Raw genomic sequence first — 22,143 nt, forward strand, 5'->3', positions numbered from 1 at the left:
CCGGACACAAAGATTTTCTCTCGGCCCTAGGTAGATCAAATTTTAAAGAACGACGCGCTATTCTCCATCACAATAAAAAACCGTTAATTGATGCTATTGCTGAATGCTGCGATAATACTTTGAAAGGGAATTTAAAGTTAAACCCTTGTCAGAAACGAAAACTAGCTAAACAAAAGAAATTCATTAGACAGATAGCCCTCAGTGGGATTTTAGGTCATTCTTAAGGAAATAAAAAAATGTACGCTCAAAAGTTAGCCCTAGACACCGCTCGAATTTAAACCCCGGGCCTTATCGAAAGGGGTTAGCAATAGAGGCGCGAAAAAAAGGAAAACGGAACAACCAATATGGGAAGAGTTTCTAACCCCGAGGCAGTCTTGAAAAAACTTTATTACGATCCAAAACACCCCGCGAGTTTCGACGGATTGGAAAAACTTTATCAGGCCGTGAAAGACAGAGGTATTCCCTGGGAAACAGTAGAAAAATGGTTAACGAAGCAAGAATCGTACATGTTACATAAGACCGCCTATCGGAAATTTAAAAGGAGCAAGGTTTTTGTCACAAATATAGGTGATAAGTTTCAAATGGATTTATCGGACATGAGAGACAATTCCGAACATAATTCGGGCTTTAATTACCTACTAGTATGTATCGATACATTCTCGCGACGCGCGTGGGCCGTCCCTATAAAAAGTAAGAAAGCCGAAGACGTAATCGCCGCGACCGAGAAAATATTCGCGGATCTCACGCCTCTTAAGTCTAAAATGTATAAATATTTCACCGCTAATAACACTTATCGATACTTGGACGTCCTCCCTGATTTAATTCATAGCTACAATACCACAAAACATTCTACGATAATAATGGCGGCCCTAGACGTGAAACCGGATAATATCCTGAAAGTATTTAAAACAATTTACAAGGAAATTCCTGTGAAAAGCCGGCGTCAACCTAAACTTAAAGTCAGCGAATTTTGCCGTATCAGCAAATACAGAGGGGTCTTTGATAAAGCCTATCCCGGTACTTGGTCAAAGGAAGTCTTTAAAATCACTCGTCTCGTGAATTTAGACCCGCCCCTTTACACGATCGAAGATTTAACGCGGGAGGCAATAAAGGGACGTTACTATCAGGAAGAACTGCAATTAGCCGCTAAACCTCGACTACAAGATCGATAAAATTCTCAAGTCTCGGAAACGCAAAAATCAGGTCGAATACTTTGTAAGTTTCGTAGGATATCCGCGGAACGTGAACTCGTGGGTCAAGAAAAAAGATGTATCTGACATTACCTTCAAACGCTAGCATGCGGGTTTACGTCGACAATACGATGGCCTCCTATACCTCCGCGTTATCGAAACCTGTCGAATTGGCGGGGTCTTGGGAGTGCGGACTAGCTGAGATAAATTACACTAGCGCGTTCTTCAACGTCCTCGAGGGACAAAACACTATCGTTTTCATGGTTGTCGACGAAATCCCTCCTGTCGAATGTAACCCGTCTCCAATCGAAGTCAAACAAAATGCACCGGAGACTAGCATCGAAAAAAACCTAGAGCCACTCGGCGAGCCGCTTCAAGCCGATCAACCTAGTTTGGGAATAACGCTTAAAATTACCACGCCGGGGAAAAAAATCCGAAAGGGAAAAAAACGGAGCAGATTTTCGATGTCACCAAAAACGGTGAAACTCTTACGGGTGAATCTCAGATCGCCGAATGCGCAGATCAGCCTAGAAGACCCAGAGGGACCTCCCACGTTTATAGGGTACCCATAGGATACTATTCTTCTATCGAACATTTAATTAAGGTAATAAACGAAATTATTAAAGATATGAAGACGTCTCTTCAATATAACGAGATCACGCGGCGGGTTCGAATAACCCCCTTTCGTCATAACGTACTAGTGCAATTTCATTTTGGCCTAGCCATGACATTGGGCTTCGATCCCGGGATTCAATCTTTGGAAAGGGGTTACCGAGGCGTTAGGCCGGCCCTTATAGGCTTTCAAATCCCCCCTCAACTTAACGTTTACACTAATATTGTCGAAGATTAAATGGTGGGTGACACTCTCGTTCCTCGCGTTAGGATTGTCCCCGTAGAAGGCTCGTTTGGGGATAACGTCGGGAAAATATACGACGTGCCTCATTACGTGCGAGTCTCCAAACGATATTTCAACACGATCCAAGTACATCCTCAGGGGAAACCAGCGCCATTTGCCTTCGGGTCTCTGATGGTTAAACTACATCTACGGAAACAAGATGCCTAAGCCAGATGTCCTCGACGCGCGGTGGTCCTGTCCCTATAAAAGTTATTATCTTAACCAAGCTCAAACCGGGGGGTCTAATTTCTATCAAGGAGCGGCTTATCAGAAAGGACACGGTCTCGGAAGTCTGTTCTCGGGGCTCTTCCGTTGGGCCTCCCCTCTTTTAGTTAGAGGGGCGAAGTATATAGGAAAAAAGCGTTGGGGGTCGGAAGTAAAATCCTCAATGACGCTGTGGCGGGTGAGAATATAAAATCTTCGGCGAGGAAACGTTTCGGTGAAGCTCTAGAAGGGATAACCGGACAAAGCGGTTCGGGGCGGAAAAAGCGTAGGAGAACTAAAACGAGAAGCAAGAAGAAAACAACTAGCATAAGGAAAATTAGAAAAAGGACCGTTAAACGTAAAATCGGTGCAGTAGCTCGTCGGAAGTCGACGAAACACGTTCGTGACATTTTTTCCCTCAACTAAAAGAACAAAACGTACAAAGTTGAACCCTGGAAATCGGAACTGGACCTGTTCTCGGTCACCCCCGTGCAAACTAGCGTCGAAAGCGCGACTCCAACTTTCTATCGACCGATCTCTACGCTACGAGATGATTCCCAAATTGAATTTTGTATCCCTAAAAGCCCGGAGTATACGGATCTCGCTATGAGTCTCCTTCACATAAAATGTAAAGTAACGCGGGAGAATGGGGCTAATTTAGACCCCGACGTTAAATTATCAACTTGTAATAACTTAATGCATAGTCTCTTCGATCAAATTGAAATTTACTTGAACGATAATTTAATCACGCCCTCGGCAAGTCGATATTCATACCGGGCCTATTTAGAATCGCTCTTGAACTATTCCGGTGTGGCTAAAACTTCTCACCTGACTTCATGTCTCTACGCCAAAGACGCTGCCGGAAAGTTTGACGATATAATTACCAACTCGGGGAGCAAGATTCGTCAAGCAGCTATTAAGGATTCAAAGGAAATTTCCTTAGTAGGGGCAATATACGCCGATCTTTTCAACATTCCGAAATACCTTCTAAGCGGGGTGGAAATTAAAGTTCGACTTTCTAGGAGTAAAATGGCCTTCGTCCTTATGGGAGACCCCTCGTTAAACGTAGGAAATTTTAATATCGCTACAACGGACGCTACTTTGGAAATACGGAAATGCAAGATAAGTCCTCAAATCATTCTGGCTCACGAAAACGCGCTCTTAGGCGCCACCGTGAAGTACCCCTTTACCCGAACCGAAGTGAAAAGCCACGTACTGCTCACCGGCGTTTCAAATACGAGTCTCGACAATGTGTGGCTGGGACCGCTTCCTCAACGCGTTATTATCGGCCTAGTCTCGCATATGGCTTGCGCGGGCGATTTTCATAAAAATCCTTATAACTTTCAACCATTCGGGTTAAATTTCTTATCTCTCTACGTTGATTCGGACGCGGTTCCGAGCAAACCTCTCCAGCCCAAGTTTTCCCAGAATCAATTTGCCCGTGAATATTACACCTTGTTTACGGGGACAAATATACATTTTAAAGATGATGGGAATAATATATCGCACTCAGAATATCCGAGGGGGTACACTCTATATGCCTTTGATATCACGCCTGATCTTTCCGCAAGTGACAACTCTCATTGGAACCCCGTAAGACGGGGGCAGTTACGTATCGAGTTGGGATTCGAAACCCCGCTCACGGAATCGGTTTCGGTCGTTATTTACCGGGAATTCCATAGTTTAATGCAAATAGACAAAGACCGTAACGTGGTGATTGATTATTAAAAAAATGAACACTTTAGAAACAAACGAGATCCCCGTGCATTTACCCGGGCATCAAGGTGCCTTTGCTTCCGATAGACTCCCCGAATATATCCCTTCCTTCCCCGCCTCCCTGGTCGTTAACCTCGATCCTCACGATGGGCCCGGGACTCATTGGGTAGCTATTTACCTAGACGCTTTCAGGAGGGCCGGGTACTCTGACTCGGCGGGTCGTCCGGTGACCCTTCCCACGATAAAAAAGTTCCTGCGAAAAAATTCCTCGAAAATACTCTACAATAGACGTCGTCTACAGGCCGTGGGGAGCAAAGTTTGCGGGCAATACTGCGTGCTCTATCTGGAACATCGCTATAGGGGGCGGAGTTTGACCTCCTTCTCTGATAGGTTCACGAGGAACCAATGGAGTAATGACAATCGCGTGGAGACCCTATTTAAGAAGCGGATTTAACCTACCTTGAGTCAGAGGTAGTATCAGCGAACAGAAACATCATGGAAAGCCCGCTGGTAGTTGTCGATTTTGATTTCTTACTCGGCGCGAAATACGAACCGGTCGTTAAAGAAGTTTTCGTCGGGGAGTTTCCCCTAGTTAAAAGTTTATTCGTTAAACCTCCGTACCACGGTAGCGGTCTTTCTCATCACGTAGCCCGGCAAAATCAATGGGTCCTTACCCACATCAACGGTTACACCCCCTACATCGAGCTACAACATCGGCTCAAGGGCTTAACCGAGGACTCCGAATTCGTTTACTGCAAGGGAGAGGAGAAATGGCACGTCCTCAGGAAACTCATCCTCCAAGAGGTGATCGAACTCGGGGAAATGGGTTGCCCCAAGGCCAAGGACATCAGCATCGTCCAGAACTATCGGTGTCGATTTCATCGACGAGGAAGCCCGACAAGTGGCTGGAGGCCCATCACCAGACGGCTCCCTCGCCGCTCTTCGAGGAAGACGAAGGATTCTTTTAAAACTTTTCTTTATAAAAAAACAATTAATTTTTTTTCGAACTCTTATGTTTTTAAAAAACCATTACGTAATTTTCTCAATTCGCGCGCGTATTTTCATTTCGTATCACTTTTCTTATATTCAATGTTATCATTTTTTGTAATATCTTCCTTTGTATTAATAAATGTTTCGTTCGAATTTATGTTTTCTTATTCAACATACGCGCCTAAACTTGTAAGGGGGGGGGAGAGTCGAGGTTTTTTTTAGTCGTCTAGTACCGGGTCATTCCTGAAGTCGGAGAAGTAAGTGGTAGACGTATTTTTTCTTAAGCTAAAGATGAATTTTGAGAAAAACAGAATCGCTAGTTTCAAGGGTTTTCCCTGTACGTTTTTAAGCGTGAGGGAGCTAACGAAAGCGGGTTTTTTCTACGTCGGTCACCGGGACAGCGTAATGTGTTTCTCCTGTCAGTGTGTCGTCAAGAACTGGACGGCCGAGGACGTCCCGTTACTAAGACACGAAAAAGAGTGTAACTTTTGTCCGTTCATAAGAAATGATTTTTCGGGTGATGTCCCAGCCGTGTCGATGGAGCTTGAAGTGACAGGGTCAAAGCCGATGCGATACGAGATCGCGCGAATTCGTTCCTATACTAGAGGATTTAATAATTATTATATTAAGAATAATATTAATAATAAGGAAGGTTTGCCGATTGATCCTTTAAGGGAAGCTAGGCATTTATCCAAAGCTGGTTTTTATTATACGAATTTCAAAGATTGCGTAAAATGCTTTTCCTGTTCTGGGGAACTAATGAACTGGAATAAGGAAGATAGTCTGTTCGAGGAACATTGGGAAAATTTCCCTCATTGTAAATTTCTTATTTCAAGGGCAAGAAGCGGAAATGTAAATCATTTTATAGCCGCTGAGGATATCGTAGAAAAAGACAACCAATTGAATTATTCGACTTACCCCGAATCACTATTAATATACGATTCTTTAAACGAAAAAGTCGAAGTCTTAGATAAAGGGCAAGGTCTAGACATACCCGGGGAATAATAGATTTTATATTTCTCCCGAGGAATTCGAGGGGGGCCTTGTGATAATAGACTATTTTTTAGGGGGTCATTCACCCCTCAGCGAGAGATGGAGAGAGGGATTTACCCCCGCCTCGGTTCTAAGGATCATTCGATCGGTCGCGGACGAAGGTGATAGACACCATTTTTACTCGGCTTCCGTTAAAAAAGATGCATTTTGAGAAAAATAGAATCGCTAGTTTCAGAGGGTTTCCATGTAAGTTTTTAAACGCGAGGGAGCTAGCGAAAGCTGGTTTTTTCTTCACAGGACATAATGATAACGTCATGTGCTTCTCTTGCGAGAGGGTCGTCAAGGGATGGTGGCCTAATGACGTCCCGTTGCTGAAACATATAGAACAGAATCGCTTATGTAAATTCGTAAATGACGAGAATACAGGGAATGTCCCCGTCCTAACACTGCCGAAAGACGATAAAGAGCAGACGGATGAGACGGAGCTAAATCCTATGCGCCATGAGCTCGAGAGAATTCGTTCGTTTAACAAGGGATTCCCGGTTAATATCATAGATGGTAGATCTTTAGCTCGGGCTGGGTTTTATTATTTGAATTACAAAGATTTTGTTAAATGCTTCGCCTGTGAGGGAGAGCTTATGGCTTGGGAAAAAGGCGATAGTCCTTTCGGTGAGCATAGGAAATATTTCCCCAATTGTAAATTTCTATTAGGGAAAGAATGTGGAAACGTAGCTCATTTTATAGCTCACGAGGGTATTGTAGAAACTAACCAGCCACCTTATTCTTCGACTGCCGAGAAAGCCATAGTATACTGTTTTTTAAAAGAGGTGGTTGACATTTTAGAGGGAGCTAAACGGAAACGACTGGAGACTAAACATTTTTGCACAATTAGATAATAGGTTTTGGAGGCCGTGGGAATCTCTCTTTTCCCTAACTTTTTCACGGTTTGAGAAATTCCTTCATTCGGGGTCTCTCTCCCCCCCCCTAGTTAGAGATTTCTCCCCGGGATTTTAGTTCGATAGAAATCATTCGATCGCTAGTTTACGAAGGTGTCGGACTAAATTTTTAACTTCCTCTAAATAAATGAATACCCTGGCGAAACGAGTCGCTAGTTTTAAAAAGTTCCCAGTGGAATATATGGACACTCTCGAACTGGCTCAGGCGGGCTTCTTCTTCATAGGACATAAGGACATCACTATCTGCTTCTGGTGCGACGGTCTGGTGCGGGATTGGGAGCTGGGATCTAACCCCTTACATTGCCACACCGCCTTGTTTCCCGAGTGCGAGTACGCCAAGCTCGAGTTCGCGAAGCTTCAGGAGACCTACGATGCCCAACTAGGCCCTATGAGGTATGCGGACAAGCAGTTGAAGACTTTCACCAGTTTCCCGCTAGAGAAGCCGTGCCACATGGAACTCACCAACGCGGGTTTTTTCTACACCAACTTTACGGACTACGAGATGTTTTTTTTTTCTGTGGTGGTGAGATTGGGGTGCGGAAGACGATGCCTTTCTGGAACACGGGAGACTATTTCCCGATTGCAAATTTGCAAAAAAACTATTATTGCGGGAACGTCTTTTAAAAACATTCATGTAAAATTTGACCTCGTTCCCGTAACTTTCTTTTTCCTCGATGTAGAAGATCGAACTAACTAATCCTTATTAAATAATTTCCATTTTAAAAGAAGAATCTCCCTAATTCATAATATTTTACAGCCTATTTTATTAAAACATGTACAGAAAAGTGTAATAAAAAATGATTTAGTATAATATTCGTCTCGTTATTTTTTTCCAATACATTTTAGGTAAAAAAGATAGGTAAGTGGAGGTATCCATAAAATGAGGTGAAGTAATAAAGCGACGTTAGAGTGCTCCATAATTTTGGATCTATAATTTTGGTATCTATAAAAAAATGTGGTTATGGATAAGGAAATCACGGAGCCTTATCTATATTCTTGTTTATCTATAAAATAGATCTATAATTCTCTTATCTATGGCCAGGCCTATTTCTCTAGTATTTGCCATTCTTCATTGAGAGTTTCGAGCTCATTAGATTTAATGACGTTAGGAAATCGTCTAGCTAATAAAGCTATACTTGTTATTTCTCCTGATACCGATATTTTTGTTAAAATTTCGTCTTCAAATGGAAATCTTTCCTTAATTTGGACACAATTCCTCATAAAAACACGTTTAAGTCATTTTCGCATATTTTTCTATCGGAAATGATTTTTTTCTGCTACTGAACCAACGTAAACGTTTTTTGGAGCAATGTTTTCTACAGGAGTTTCGTCAATATTTTTTTTGTAGAAAGTTTCTTAACAATGTTAAGTAATGCGCTCTTAATTCGGTGTTAAGTCTTGTAATTCGTGGTGATTCACTTTGAAAAATGATGTTCATTTTGTTAATCAGTCTTAACACAGTTCAAAAATTAATAATAAAGCCGATAAATCGGATTTCTCAAGGCATTTAAAATGGTTGCAGCAGACTGAAAGTAGAGAATTAGGGCTGGCCATTGTTCCATCATTCTCGATACAACAGCCCCTAAAGATAGCCATCGTGTTTGGCACGGTCTTAATAATTTGTTCGGTTTAACCATAGACTAAGGAAGGTTTCACAAGGACATCCCGCGCTCAGTGATGCCAGGTCACGAAAAAGGAATTTCCCTTTCCGACCCTTGAAATTTCCCTTTTTGAACTAAAATTTCCCTAGTTTTCAAAAACACTAAAAAGAAAGGTATTTGCGTAAAATAATTACTTGAGACGTTGTAAAACTAAAACAATGTCCTTACGAAAATAACACTTTTAATTTCTTATAACAATCAAATACTAGGAACATTTTTACCATTAAAAAATCACAGTTTTTAAATATTTTCATTTTTAAAATATTTTCATTATAAAAAAAATCACAGTTTTTCTGATGGAAAAAATACTTCAACAATTTAAAGTACACCATATAACTTTCAATTAAAATAATGCCAAGTACGCCGCCGATTTCAATCGCGGAAAACGCAGGCGTACTCGCCATAACATGGCTGGCCCCTTTTAACAAATTATTTAAAATAAAAGCTATTTAGTGTGCTTTAAATCGCTGAAGTCTTTCCCCCATCATATAATTTAATACTAGCTTGGACTCCCTTGGAGATTCATATCACATATCTTAGGAATCTGCTATCTCATCTCCATCTTCGTAAATATTATTATTGTTATGGAGTTTAAGATGTTTTTCTTCTACTTTGAAAGAACAGCAGTCTATGCCTTTGGATTGAAAAGCTGATCTTATTACGCATACTGCATTTAAGGAGTCTGACCCAATTCTATTTCTTTTTTTGTTTTTAAAATCAGTTACATTAGAGAAAACTCTCTCTGCTTCGGCGTTTGAATGGGGCATAGTTAATGATATGGCAGCCAATTTACTTATATTTGAAAATATTTTTTCCTCTTTGAAATCTTTTTTGGAAATCTCAAACCACATCTCATCAATTGGCAATTTTGAAAGCTCTTGTTTTTCTACTTCACTGAAAACAATTTTCAGTTTTCGAAATTCAACTTCAACCAAATTAAAATCTACCATTTCACTGTATTTTTCCTTTAGCTTTTCAAACGGATTTTTATTTTCATTTGATTTATTAAATAGCGCCACAGATGGGTCCAAAAAAGACAGTTCACTAATTAAACCATTTTTAAGTGGTAATCTATTTTGCATTTCAATTGCACCCTGGACATAAAACTTTAAGCAGACTTTCCTAATATCCTTTACAGCTTCCTTTCGCATTGTTTTAATAAAATTTTCACATTCGGGTCCAAGATAGATTTCATTCAAATAGTTAAAAGGGTGCTTAACATTAATTTCTTCTAGCTTTTTCAACGCCTCTGGGTTAATAAAATTTCGGCAAAATTCTTTAAACAGCTTCTTTGCGATATCAACCAACTTGTGAATAAGAATTTTTCTAGATTGAAAAAGTGCATTGAATGAGTTAAAGATGTTTAAGATATATTTAAGAAATAGCAGGTAACACTTGTTAAATTCGTTTCTCAATTCTGCGAGTACACATTCTGCCATTTTCAACTTGTCCTCAACCACTGCTATTTGAAAATAATGTTCAAGAGCAGTCCAGTTTTCCAATATTCTGCAAACACAAGGATGTAGTGCTAGCCAACGAGTAGATGTTAGTTTCAATATTTTTTTCTTTTCCGCACCAAAAAAATCTTGCATTTCGCATAGTTGAGCGCATCGTTTCGCTGAGCCGGAAACATAAGTGGCAATGTTTCTAACAAGGTCTTCCGGTGAACGTGGTAACTGTTCACAAGCTTTAGAAGCAATCAGAGCGGATGAGTGGCAAATACATTTTAACAGGGTTGCATTTGGAACGTCATCTTTAATACGAGAAAAAAAGGAGTTGTGTTCACCAACCATCACACTGGCACCATCTGATGCCACTGCTATGAGATTTTCGATGGGGATATTCCACTTTGATAAACAGCCTTTAAATTCTTCATAAATCTTCTTTGCTGAGCAGTCTGTGGCATCCAAAAGAAGTAATTCAAGTAATTCAGTACGCATTTTCCCTGTTAAAGGTTAAACATATCGAACTAATAAACACATAAATTTAGATGATGAAATGTCTGTACTCTCATCCACTAAAATTGAGTAAGGCACTTTCTGCAAACAGTTTATAGTTTCTTGAGTTTCAACTTTGGCCACTACACTTTTTATTATTCCAGTGCATTTGGTTCTATGCATACTGACTCCATTTAGAATTTTGGAATAAGGAAAAGCTTCTTTTAAAACTGGTATTAAATGATCCACGGTTTGAAATGCTAAATTATGTTCAGCAACGAAATTGGCTAACTTTATTTCTCCTTTTTTAATGTTTTCTTTCAATTGGTTCTTCTCACCTTGTTTTGAGAAAAGATTTGCTGCTGGAGTATTTTTCATATCTTTAATTCAGCATTTGTGTTTTTCACCAGAAGCATGTTTAAGAAGGTCGCCTTTTCCACATCCAAGCACAACGTTACAAGCAATACAACAACATTTCAATGGATTATTAGCCACAGGTTTCAACCACCCTTTAAAAGTACTCTGTTCCATCCACCGAACATCAAATTTATTGGGGTAGACTTTGGCTTTTTCTTCTTTACTTAAATCTCCTCTTTCCATCCTTTTCTTTTTTGGTGTAGATGCCATGACTAAAGTTAAATGACTAGAGGCTAGGAAATAATAATACAAATATTTGTTGTTAAATGTTGCTACTTCTTTTCTACTAGCGACAGAGCGGGAAAAGGTCGAGAGGTCTGGCCCGTGGGGCAGCCCAAATAATGCCCTTACTTTCCAAAGACTATACATCTTGTTAGTCATTAACGCCAGTTCAAAATACTGATATCTGTATTAATTGGCTCGTTCATAATAAGTCAAATCAATAAAGGTGTGTCATTTTTTATGTTAGCTTTGAATAAAATAATTTTCTGCTCGAATTTCCCTTTTCCCTTTTTACCGTTTTTAGGGGTCGAAATTTCCCTCAATCTGGCATCACTGTCCGCGCTTGGTAGCACGTACCCCCTTTCCGCCTTTCATTGTGTACCGACATCATAGATATAGGAAACGTTTCTTATATCTATGACCGACATAGTTCCTGGGGCGAACAGCCGCGCGCCTAGCGGATTTCTGGCGAAACGGTGATCACGTGGCATATATTTTTGGTTTATTTTAAAATTATCGTCTGCTATTTATTTTCGGCTAGGCAGTATTAGTATTTCAAAAGTATCTTCGCTCGCTTACATTAGAGTACACATTTCTTTTAGGGTATCATTCTATCATTGAATATGCCAAACACAAAGGGTGCATTCACCCAAGATGCAGAAGTGATAGCCGCTATAAAGACAAAGATCACATGAAAAATGTGTTTTTCATACCTTTCCCCAAACCCAAGAGACAAGAAGAAAAGTGTTTGCGGTGGTTGGCCTGCTTGACTAAGGATCGTCCTGAATTTGGTGTTGAAAATATAACTAGTGTAACGTTTTTACGGAATTTTAAAGGACTTTGTCATGTGATGGTTAACTGACAAAAGTATTCCTAGCCCTTACTCAAAGATATTAAATATTCACCAAGGCGGGGGGGAAGATGGCGACAAAATGCGAGTCGTGGCCTTTCGTGGCGTGAATTAAATCTGAGAGGGGGGTTACATACGGGGAAAAGAAATAAAAGAAAATTGGGGGAGATTCGAATTCAGAATGGAAACCCTTTGTCATTAATCAATCACAAAATCTTTATTTGACACTGAATTTTATAAAAACACTAAATACAGAAATGAACAAATTGCGGGGAGAACTGGCGGGGTAATTTTACTTTGCTTCTAGTGATGGTTAGGCCATCACTACTATGGTTCTTTTAGCTTTTTTCCAATGTACGAGGGGAATTTAAACACTAAAATATCTCTTACTATTTTCTATGGGATCAGTTCCGGTATCCCTACTCTCAGGCATCTTGGTTTCAAAGGATGGAGGGGGCAGAAACAAATATACACTTATACTAAATAATAAACACTACAATTAAACTACTAAAATTAGAGATTCGACAATTAAGCAATGGCAATATTAACTCAAAATAAAACAAAACAAAAATGGCTACAACGAGGGTACAATGCGAACGGAAATATATAGTCCGAACTGTATAAATACACGAAGCGAAATGAACTCTCAACCTCGAGCGGGCTTGCTTTAAACCTTTTTCTCGAACAATAGCGTGGGGTTAAACTTTTTCTAAAACTTTTTATCTACTTTCACTGGCTACTTTTTTCGACCCTGGGTACTTTACAATGGGGGGGGGGGGGGGGGGTTATGATGGAAATTCTACTCATCATTTTATTTCGGTGCAGTAGCGGCGCTAAGGTTTTTTCACAGGTGGGCTAATTATTTTGTGGCCCCTAAGAATTTTGTGGCCCTTACAACCATGGAGTGTAGCTACACTCCATTTTACATTTTCCAGGAAGCGAGAAGAGCAAGGTCGATTTCTTATAGTGCGGCTCTCGTCGCGTTTACTGGAACTCTATGACTTTGTATCCGACCTGGAGGGGACACGTGCACGTCCGGGGTATTTCCCTAAATTCCCTTTCTTTTCTTTCTATTGTCCGTCCAACTTTCTCTCCCTTCCTCCCGAATCTATCTGTTTATGGTCTACTATCTTATTGAGTAAACAAATTGATTTTGAAAGTTTTTTTCCAGAAAAACTTTTCTAGGCAATAAAACCAATTTCTAGAGATAAAGAAAATTCATACATTCAAATATGTGGCCCCTCTTAGAAATGCAGGGGGACTAAAGCCCACTTCAGCCCACCCTTAGCGCCGCTACTGTTTCGGTGTCCTCCGCTACGTTGTCGTCTCTTCGTTTACGGGTTTTCTCGTTCCTCGGTTTACGTAAGATGCCCAACACACGCACTTCACAGAACGGGACGTCTTTGGGGCTGCTTGTTTACACGTTTTCTTTATTCACACTTTCTCTTTATTTCTCTTTATTTACTCGTCTTCGGTTTGGCGGCCGGATTACGGGTTTCTTCCTATATTCTTTTACTTCACAAGCTGACGGGGGCGTAGGTACTTCGGGTTTCGGTCTTTAATGTCTGGCTAGGCTAGGGAATCGGTCTCGGTCATCTGGTTTTCTTCCCTCGGAACGTCTAGATTTTGGGTGATCAACAGGTGATTCGAGGGTGTTGAGGGCATTACGCTTCCCGGATTCATAACTTCTCGGCTTATACTCTTCCGGTCAGAATGTCCTGGATGTAGGTCATCTAGGCAGTTGGTAAGAGTTGTTTCGGTTATGAGGGCTGCATTGAGGGTTAATTAATATCTAAGCGCGACTCCATCGCGCATTATTCTATCTTTATCTCGACATGGTCTTTTTCTCAAGTTCTGTCCAGTTCTCCTCAGTTCTTTCCAGAGTCAGAATTCTCTCTTTTTGGGGCTCTGTCTCTTGGTTTTGTTCCAGGGATTCCAGGGCGGAGTTGAAAATAAAAGGCGATTGGTGACCTCCCATTTTACTTGGGTCATTGGTGCACCCAAGACTCGTGTCCTGTCATGGGATGTATGACGTTGTCTGATCCGCGAAAGGTCTCTTGGGGTTGGTTCTGCTTGATTGCGGGGGTCTCAGTGTTTGTGGGGGAGAAGATGCCAGGAAATCACGAGGTTATATTTATTTTGTTGTCAAGCGAAAATGTCCAGGCACACTTTTGACCTTTGACCTGGCCTTGGAAAATGTGCGCTTTTTTGTTTGATCTGGGTTACCTGATAGTGGGCTAAAGGTCCACTAACATGACAAAGGTTCCATGGGAACGCTGTGAGTTGAGGGAATATTACTGGTTTGGTTCGGCATGCTTCTGAGAAAATTTGGGTTGGGTCGGGTCGGAGAGAGCTTTTCACGGTAATAAAAATGAGGAAAAAGACACCAATTATCTCCATATGTCGAGGACTCTTAATTTTAACATTGCTGAAGGCAGGGATTTAGTTTATTATTTATATTAAGTACAAGTTATTTAATTTTTTAATTTATCATTAATTTTAATTTATATTTAACACTGATTAGTTTTATTAAATTGAGCTAAAAATTCTAAGATATTTGATGTAGGGGGCTCCAAGAATACTTAACAAAAACTGACAATATAGAGGGTCAAGAGTGCGGGGGAAAATGTAATGACAAAAGTAAATAAAACCCAGAAAAAATAAAAATGTAAGTATGCGGGGGAAAGTGAACCTGAAGGGTTACACTAGCAATACATATGTTTGTTCCAAGCACTTTCATAGTGGAAATGGTACCCAAGAAAATTATCCGGACCCAGTGGAACTTGGTCTGGATGATAAACCAAGAAGGGAAAAACTGAAAGCCTTCAGGTTTAATAAACCTAGCCATAACGTAGAGACACCTCCAGCTGACTTGGATGTGGCATTGCATTTAGAAATACCGTATTCTTGTACTTCAGCTGCCATGCCTGAAAATACAGACTGTAATTCTAAATACATTCCTAATGAATTGTCTGAACATGATTATTCTCTTGGGCCCATCACTGAACTTCTGAAGTTACTTGTTTTTGAGCTACCTCCAAATTGGTATTTAACTACTTCGCCAAATGAAACAAAATTATTTAAAATGTTCCACCTCAATTTTAATTTCATTTTCTTACTGCTTCAAAAGATGGATCTTCTTCGGTAAACGTATGTGAAAAGTTTAATTGATCATCTTCGTCAGTTCTAAATTAAAGTAAAACAAATATTCAAATATGACACCAAAATGTTTTTAGTGCGTCACGATCACTATGCGATCGTTTTGCACGCCCTCGTCAAATCCCGATGTCTGTAATGACTGAAGCGTGCGCTATACTTTTAATAGTTATATCCAGTGAAGTGACCTCTCGTTTTTTATAGAAACACCTATTTCTAATTTAAATCAAAGATAACGTACTCAATTTTTTCAAAACCTCCAGCCACTTCATTTTCTTCTCTACTAGCCATCCTATTTTTTCATCTTTCAAAGTTGTTGAGTCTTCTATTTCATTCTCACTGCTATCAGAAGTTTCATTCATACTTTCCAAACTATCGTTAATGAGATCTAAGGAAAGGACGCTTAAAAATGTAAATTCATAATTTAACTTACATTGGAGATTCAAATAAAATTATCAGCTTAGCAGGAGTGGTTGTTGGCGTTGATGTTATACAGGGTTGTTCTAGCCATTTTTCTGGAGTTGTTAATGGAGAATCCACAGCCAAGCCATATGTTAAATGAGAGACTGGTCCTACAAAATTTATAAATTAATAGAAATGTGTAAAACTGAGGAGAAAGTGCACTCACTTGTTGGTCGTGGCTTTTCATAAGTTCTTAATTGTTTGACAGCTTTAACGGAGCTTGGCTGGGCATGGAAATGTAATGTACTGGCGATTTTTTTCTGATCATTAGGTGAATCAGTTCTTTCTGGCCCAGGATGACAACCAGTATCTCTAGTTTCAACAGTAGCTTGTATGTAGGCGTTTCTTTTAGTAGGTTGCACTTCATTACTAAATAAAAGTATTTTTGTCGTTAAACTAGCTTACAGTTTTTTAATCAGGTGAAGAACAAATAAGTCTTCTGACAATTGAGTATTCCTTTCTGTTTGGAAAGCCTTAATGGCTTCATTCCCTAACTTTAATAATAATAGTAACGGTTAGGGCTGTTTGGAGTAAAATAAAATTTATAATGATTTTGTAATTTTAAAACAAATCCATAGGGTTTAGAAATTGTTTTTTAGTTACAATAAAAAACACTTATAATCAAGAATCCCTTCCATATCAATCACAACGTCCGAAGATGCCATAAGGACGGAAGAAAAATCCTCGTTAGTTTCAGGGAACGTATTTTGTCTACTTAGCGGCGAAGAATTTTCTCCAGAAACCAGTGCTCTCCCCCCTCACTCCGCAAACTGCCCCGCGTGTTGGAACCTCGTGGCTTGTTACAGTTACTCGCGAAAAATGACAATGAAAGCGAGTGGGGTATTCTATATAATAAAACTCCAAGACCCTTTGGTCGTTTTCCGGTATTTTCCCGGCGGTCTAACGAGACATCGCCGAATGTAACGGCTTAACAAAGTATTTGCGCTTCGCCTTAATACTAGGTCACGTTGGTCTAAGGCGGAAAGATTTTCCAAGCGTCTACCGTGACATCGTCCAAGGTAATTTCTCCGTCAATAACCCGCCGTCTTTGCGCTTCGCCTTAGTTCTAGGTCACGTTGCCCGCGGAACAGAAGGAAACCGAGACTGCCTTTCTCTTCGTTACTGTGGTGGCTCGTGACGGGGTAAGATGGGAGAGGTTCAAGGTCGGCTATAATTACTTCACTGTGTCATTCGTTTTTCCCAAAGACTTTATATGCTTCGCTTACTAGACAGGCGTCTCCATACAAAAAACCTGTTAACACTTTCGAAGACTTTGACCAGCCGATAGAGGCGCCACTAGTAGCCCTCTGAAGCGCAAGAAAAAATTTCACCAGCGTCTGCTATCGTATACAAGTTGAGCCATTGAACACGCCAGTCTATTTAGGGAAGCGTTTATGTAGTCTTTGGTTTTACCGGAGGCAGGCATTACCGTGATTCTCCAGTTATCCGTATTTCACCATTTTGATCTCACGGGGGAGGGGGAGACGCAAATGCTAAGGCCCCGCTAAAACGGTTTAGGGACCATCAATAAAATTTCTAAAACGTTTGGAGATCTCACGGGGGAGGGGGAATTGAAAGGGCCTGCTAAAACAGTTTACAAGTTTTCTTAACCAGTTCTAAAGTACCAACTGGATTTCTTATAAGAAAGCAATAGGTGTAATTGTTTTTACGAAGGATACGATCAATGCAGCTAACTGGGGCCCGGTGCCGTCCGTCGGTCTTTACAGATTTTCCAAAAATTTTCAATACAAAAAGTTTAGTGTCGAAAGGGTTAGTAAGGTTAATCAAAAGAACCTGTATGTACCTAAACTGTAATGCAATCAATGCAAGCTCGATATAGGGCAAATTGGCTTGTGCGTTAAAAACAAATATGATAAAATTTCTTTTATTTCCTATAATTGCTTTTTACTTCTGATTCATGGTAATTTATAACACATCTCCTCTCAAACCCTAAAGATATAGCTCGTTGAGCGTAGCTCTCACTGTGGAAACTGGCAGAAAAAGTGGCTGTCCGGTCCTAGAGAAGCTATTGGATGAAAAGGGGCATTTCGGAAAACGACTCGAGAGGGAAAAACTGGTGATTGTTCCGCGCTTTAAAAAAAATTGGTATTCTCTCAGTGCGATGAATTGGGGGAAAAAAGTGGGGCTTCGGAAAACGAGTCGAAAGGGAAAGAGTGGTTGTTCGGTCGTGTTGGGGGGAAAAACGACTCCAGAAGAGCCGGCGCCAGAAAATTGCTGTCTGACGAATTGGTATTCTCTCACTGCGATGAATTGGGGGAAAAAAGTGGGGCTTCGGAAAACGAGTCGAAAGGGAAAGAGTGGTGTTTCGGTCGTGTTGGGGGGGAAAACGACTCCAGAAGAGCCGGCGCCAGAAAATTGCTGTCTGACGAATTGGTATTATCTCACTGCGATGAATTGGGGGGAAAAAAGTGGGGCTTCGGAAAACGAGTCGAAAGGGAAAGAGTGGTTGTTCGGTCGTGTTGGGGGAAAAAATGACTCCAGAAGAGCCGGCGCCAGAAAATTGCTGTCTGACGAATTGGTATTCTCTCACTGCGATGAATTGGGGGAAAAAAGTGGGGCTTCGGAAAACGAGTCGAAAGGGAAAGAGTGGTGTTTCGGTCGTGTTGGGGGGGAAAACGACTCCAGAAGAGCCGGGGCCAGAAAATTGCTGTCTGACGAATTGGTATTATCTCACTGCGATGAATTGGGGGGAAAAAAGTGGGGCTTCGGAAAACGAGTCGAAATGGAAAGAGTGGTTGTTCGGTCGTGTTGGGGGGGAAAATGGCTCCAGAAGAGCCGGCGCCAGAAAATTGCTGTCTGACGAATTGGTATTCTCTCACTGCGATGAATTGGGGGGAAAAAGTGGGGCTTCGGAAAACGAGTCGAAAGGGAAAGAGTGGTTGTTCGGTCATGTTGGGGGGAAAAAATGACTCCAGAAGAGCCGGCGCCAGAAAATTGCTGTCTGACGAATTGGTATTCTCTCACTGCGATGAATTGGGGGAAAAAAGTGGGGCTTCGGAAAACGAGTCGAAAGGGAAAGAGTGGTGTTTCGGTCGTGTTGGGGGGAAAAACGACTCCAGAAGAGCCGGCGCCAGAAAATTGCTGTCTGACGAATTGGTATTCTCTCACTGCGATGAATTGGGGGAAAAAAGTGGGGCTTCGGAAAACGAGTCGAAAGGGAAAGAGTGGTTGTTCGGTCGTGTTGGGGGGAAAAACGACTCCAGAAGAGCCGGCGCCAGAAAATTGCTGTCTGACGAATTGGTATTCTCTCACTGCGATGAATTGGGGGGAAAAGTGGGGCTTCGGAAAACGAGTCGAAAGGGAAAGAGTGGTTGTTCGGTTGTGTTGGGGGGGGGGGGAAACGACTCCAGAAGAGCCGGCGCCACAAAATTGCTGTCTGACGGAGCCACGAGAGGGGAAAAAAGACTCAACAGCTGACAATGACCGAAAAACACAAAACGTTTAAATGAGTTTTAAAATTTATATTTTTATTTAAAAAAAAACAAAAAAACAACACGTTTAAAAATTTATTTTGAAATTTTACGTAAAAGAACATTTAAACAATGGGCCACGTCGACCTCAGATTCCACACCGGCAAGTCGTTCCCCGCATCTCATAACTGTTTCTCCACTCATCAATGCAAACGGAATTGCATTGACGAAATCATCGTCGTCACTATCCAAGAAAAAGTTTGGTTCATCCGCGAGATTTTGCGGTTCGAGTGTCCTACTTTAGCAATACAAAAAAACACACTGATTAACATAATAACGATAAGTAGTTCTATTGCTTTAATGATAATTTTGTAACCGATGTTACTTATAATTATACTAAAATGCCACTTCAGTTACCGATGTTACTTATAATTATACTAAAATGCCCCTTCAGTTATGACCTGATGAGTCAATACAAAAATAGCCCTGTTTATACTTTAAAATTATATTTGTTTATAACGAAATTTTTTCATACTATACATTATAACTATAAGTATTCCTATTTGCTTTAATGATACCATAAGTAAAATGCCACTATTATTATTTATGAGTTACGACCCGATTGAGTCATACGCAATTGATATGAAAATCAGTTTCGTTTTTTCTAACCATGTTACCAGTTATGACCTGATTGATTCACGCGCAATTACTATGATAGTTTCGTTGTATATTTCGTTAATTGTCTTACTTATTGTTCATAAGTTACTTACGACTATACTAAAATGTCACGATTACTATTTATTAGTGATGTGCACTATACTTAAAAAATTGTATTTTTATAACGAAATTTTCTTACTGTGTTTGACGTCCATTAATCCTGTTAGGTGTTGACACTGCACCAGAGTCAGATGTCGAAGGCTGGCCCCTGTTTTGCGTTGATACACATTTGGGGGTTGGTTTGCGCTTAACCAACAGCGTTGACCGTTCATTAGCCCTGCTTGGTACTGACACAAGAGCAGATGTTTTCCTCTTAATTGGCATTGCTAGCCGATTGTTAGTCTTAACAGGAGTGTTAAAGAGTGATTGACTGGGTGTCGAGTTCTGGGATAAACTAAAAATATTGAATTAAATTTAAAATTTTTCTCCAGACAATTTAACTAGGAACTTCAATTTAGTATTCCAACCAGAAATGTAATGTGTAATTACCTTAATTCGCCTTCCAAGTTTTGAAATTGACCGTTTCGCACACAGAAACTTATAATTGTTCTTCGTAAATCTATGCTGGAATCCCAGCTTTCGTAGGCTGCTTTCACAGCTGCGCGACAGTCACCATACGCCTTACTGGCTCCCGTAAATTTTAAAGTTTCATAAACAAGGTCTACCGAAACTTTATTCACGTAGCGAAAAGCTGATATGTCCAAAATTTGGGTTGGTGTTTCAACCGTTCTTTTAAAGAATAAATTCTTTAACCCTTTAGGCCAAGAGTTTAAATTTCCGTTTCCGATAGTGTTTTGTAATTGTGTCCAGTAATTCACTTTTCGTGTCGAGCTTTTTGGGGATGCCATGATTCCTACAGCCGGCTATGTTAGTAAATGAAATCCTTTCTTGTCTTCAAAAATGGAGAAAAAATATAAGGGAAAACCCAATAATCCTTTGATTCTCGTTCTCGAATTCGTGTTTTGACCTTGGCACCACAGCCGCGAGGGAGAACCCCAAATTACCGCCTAACCCCCCGGCCCTAAGGGTCTTTAAATAGAAAAGAGGATTTTTTCCTCCCCCGAGCCTACGCATTAGATAGGGGATTCACAAAATCTGTCTGGCGCCGATTTAGGCGGGCAATGAGACGGACGAGGGGCATATTGCGACACCTTTTGTAACTTATTGGAAATAAACGGGCACAAGGAAAAGTTTCGTTATTCGAATATGAAAAGAGAAGCCGAGTTTTTCTTTTAGCCAAACTGTAGTATTTTATAACGAGAGAAGCCGAGGGTTTCTTTTAGCCAAACAGTAGTTTTTGGAGTTATTATGGCTTTTAGCCTAGCCAAACAAAAGTAACTTAGAAACAATCGTTCGATTGTATACATGGCTGATGAGCAAAGAGGTCTTGCTCGGAGGAATGGCTCTGAGCAAGTCCATCAACGTCCAAAAGCGCAAAGGCGACGAGAGAGGGCTGTTATAACCGACGAGCAAAGGGAAATCACCAGACAAAATAAAGCAGAACCACGTCGCAACCTAAACACTGCTTCGAGTCAAGGACAAGTTCAAGTTTTTATTTACAATCTAATATATTCTAGGGCCAAGTCAATGAGCGACTTATAGCCCTTTTAATTCAAGATAACAACCTTCTTCAAATTGTAAAAAACAGACAAAACAAAAAATAACTTGTAAAAAGAGTTCCCTTTTTGTATAAAAGAGAAAAAAAGAAAAATTAACGAACTCTGACACAAAAAGATTAAGTGTTAGAAAGTTAATTTGCAAATCAATTAAGAATTACTAAGTTAATTAAAGTAATAAAAAATATACATAATACATTTATGCAATAGAGCTATCCAAGATATGCTGTTTTACTAACTTTTTTAACAGAGCAACCGATGTAATATCTTTTAAATTGGTATACATCTTATTAAAAAGTTTTACACCAGAATAAAATACCGACAAGATTTTTTTCCTGTATAACAGCGGGGAAGTTCTAAATAGTATAAAGCTCTTGTGATGGTATTACCATTATTTAACTTGAGGTTTTTAAACAAGCACTATGATAAATTTGGATTATGTTTAGCAATTTACTTTTACAGTTCTTTTGTGGGGTGTAGCCAACCGACTTAATAAATGTTGCGTAACGCCCGTTTTTGTAATATTAGAAGTTGATTTAAGTTATTTTTGGATGTATTACCCCAGGCTACTATTGCATAATTAACATGTGAGTAAAAGAAACTAAAATATATTTGGAATAGTACTGATCTTGGGAATATAAGTTTGTGTTTATAAATTAAATAGGAGGCACTGGCTAGTTTTTTACAGACGTGTTTTACTTGATCATTCCAATTGAGATTGTTATCTAGA

The 22,143-nt window shown here is 40.2% G+C and overlaps 2 protein-coding genes across 2 annotated transcripts; both read left to right on the forward strand.

Moving 5' to 3' along the window:
- Positions 1-344: 344 nt before the first annotated feature.
- Positions 345-1,172, forward strand: LOC149926341 (uncharacterized). The gene has a single exon (XM_090157678.1). It carries the CDS (start codon positions 345-347, stop codon positions 1,170-1,172), a length of 828 nt encoding a protein of 275 aa, XP_090013804.1.
- A 1,813-nt stretch (positions 1,173-2,985) lies between these two features.
- Positions 2,986-4,017, forward strand: LOC149926342 (uncharacterized protein F54H12.2-like). The gene has a single exon (XM_090157679.1). It carries the CDS (start codon positions 2,986-2,988, stop codon positions 4,015-4,017), a length of 1,032 nt encoding a protein of 343 aa, XP_090013805.1.
- Positions 4,018-22,143: the final 18,126 nt, after the last annotated feature.

Source organism: Leiobunum rupestre, chromosome 9 (assembly GCF_980474605.1).
Source record: "Leiobunum rupestre chromosome 9, qqLeiRupe1.1.hap1, whole genome shotgun sequence".
Classification (NCBI taxonomy): Eukaryota; Metazoa; Arthropoda; class Arachnida; order Opiliones; family Sclerosomatidae; genus Leiobunum; species Leiobunum rupestre.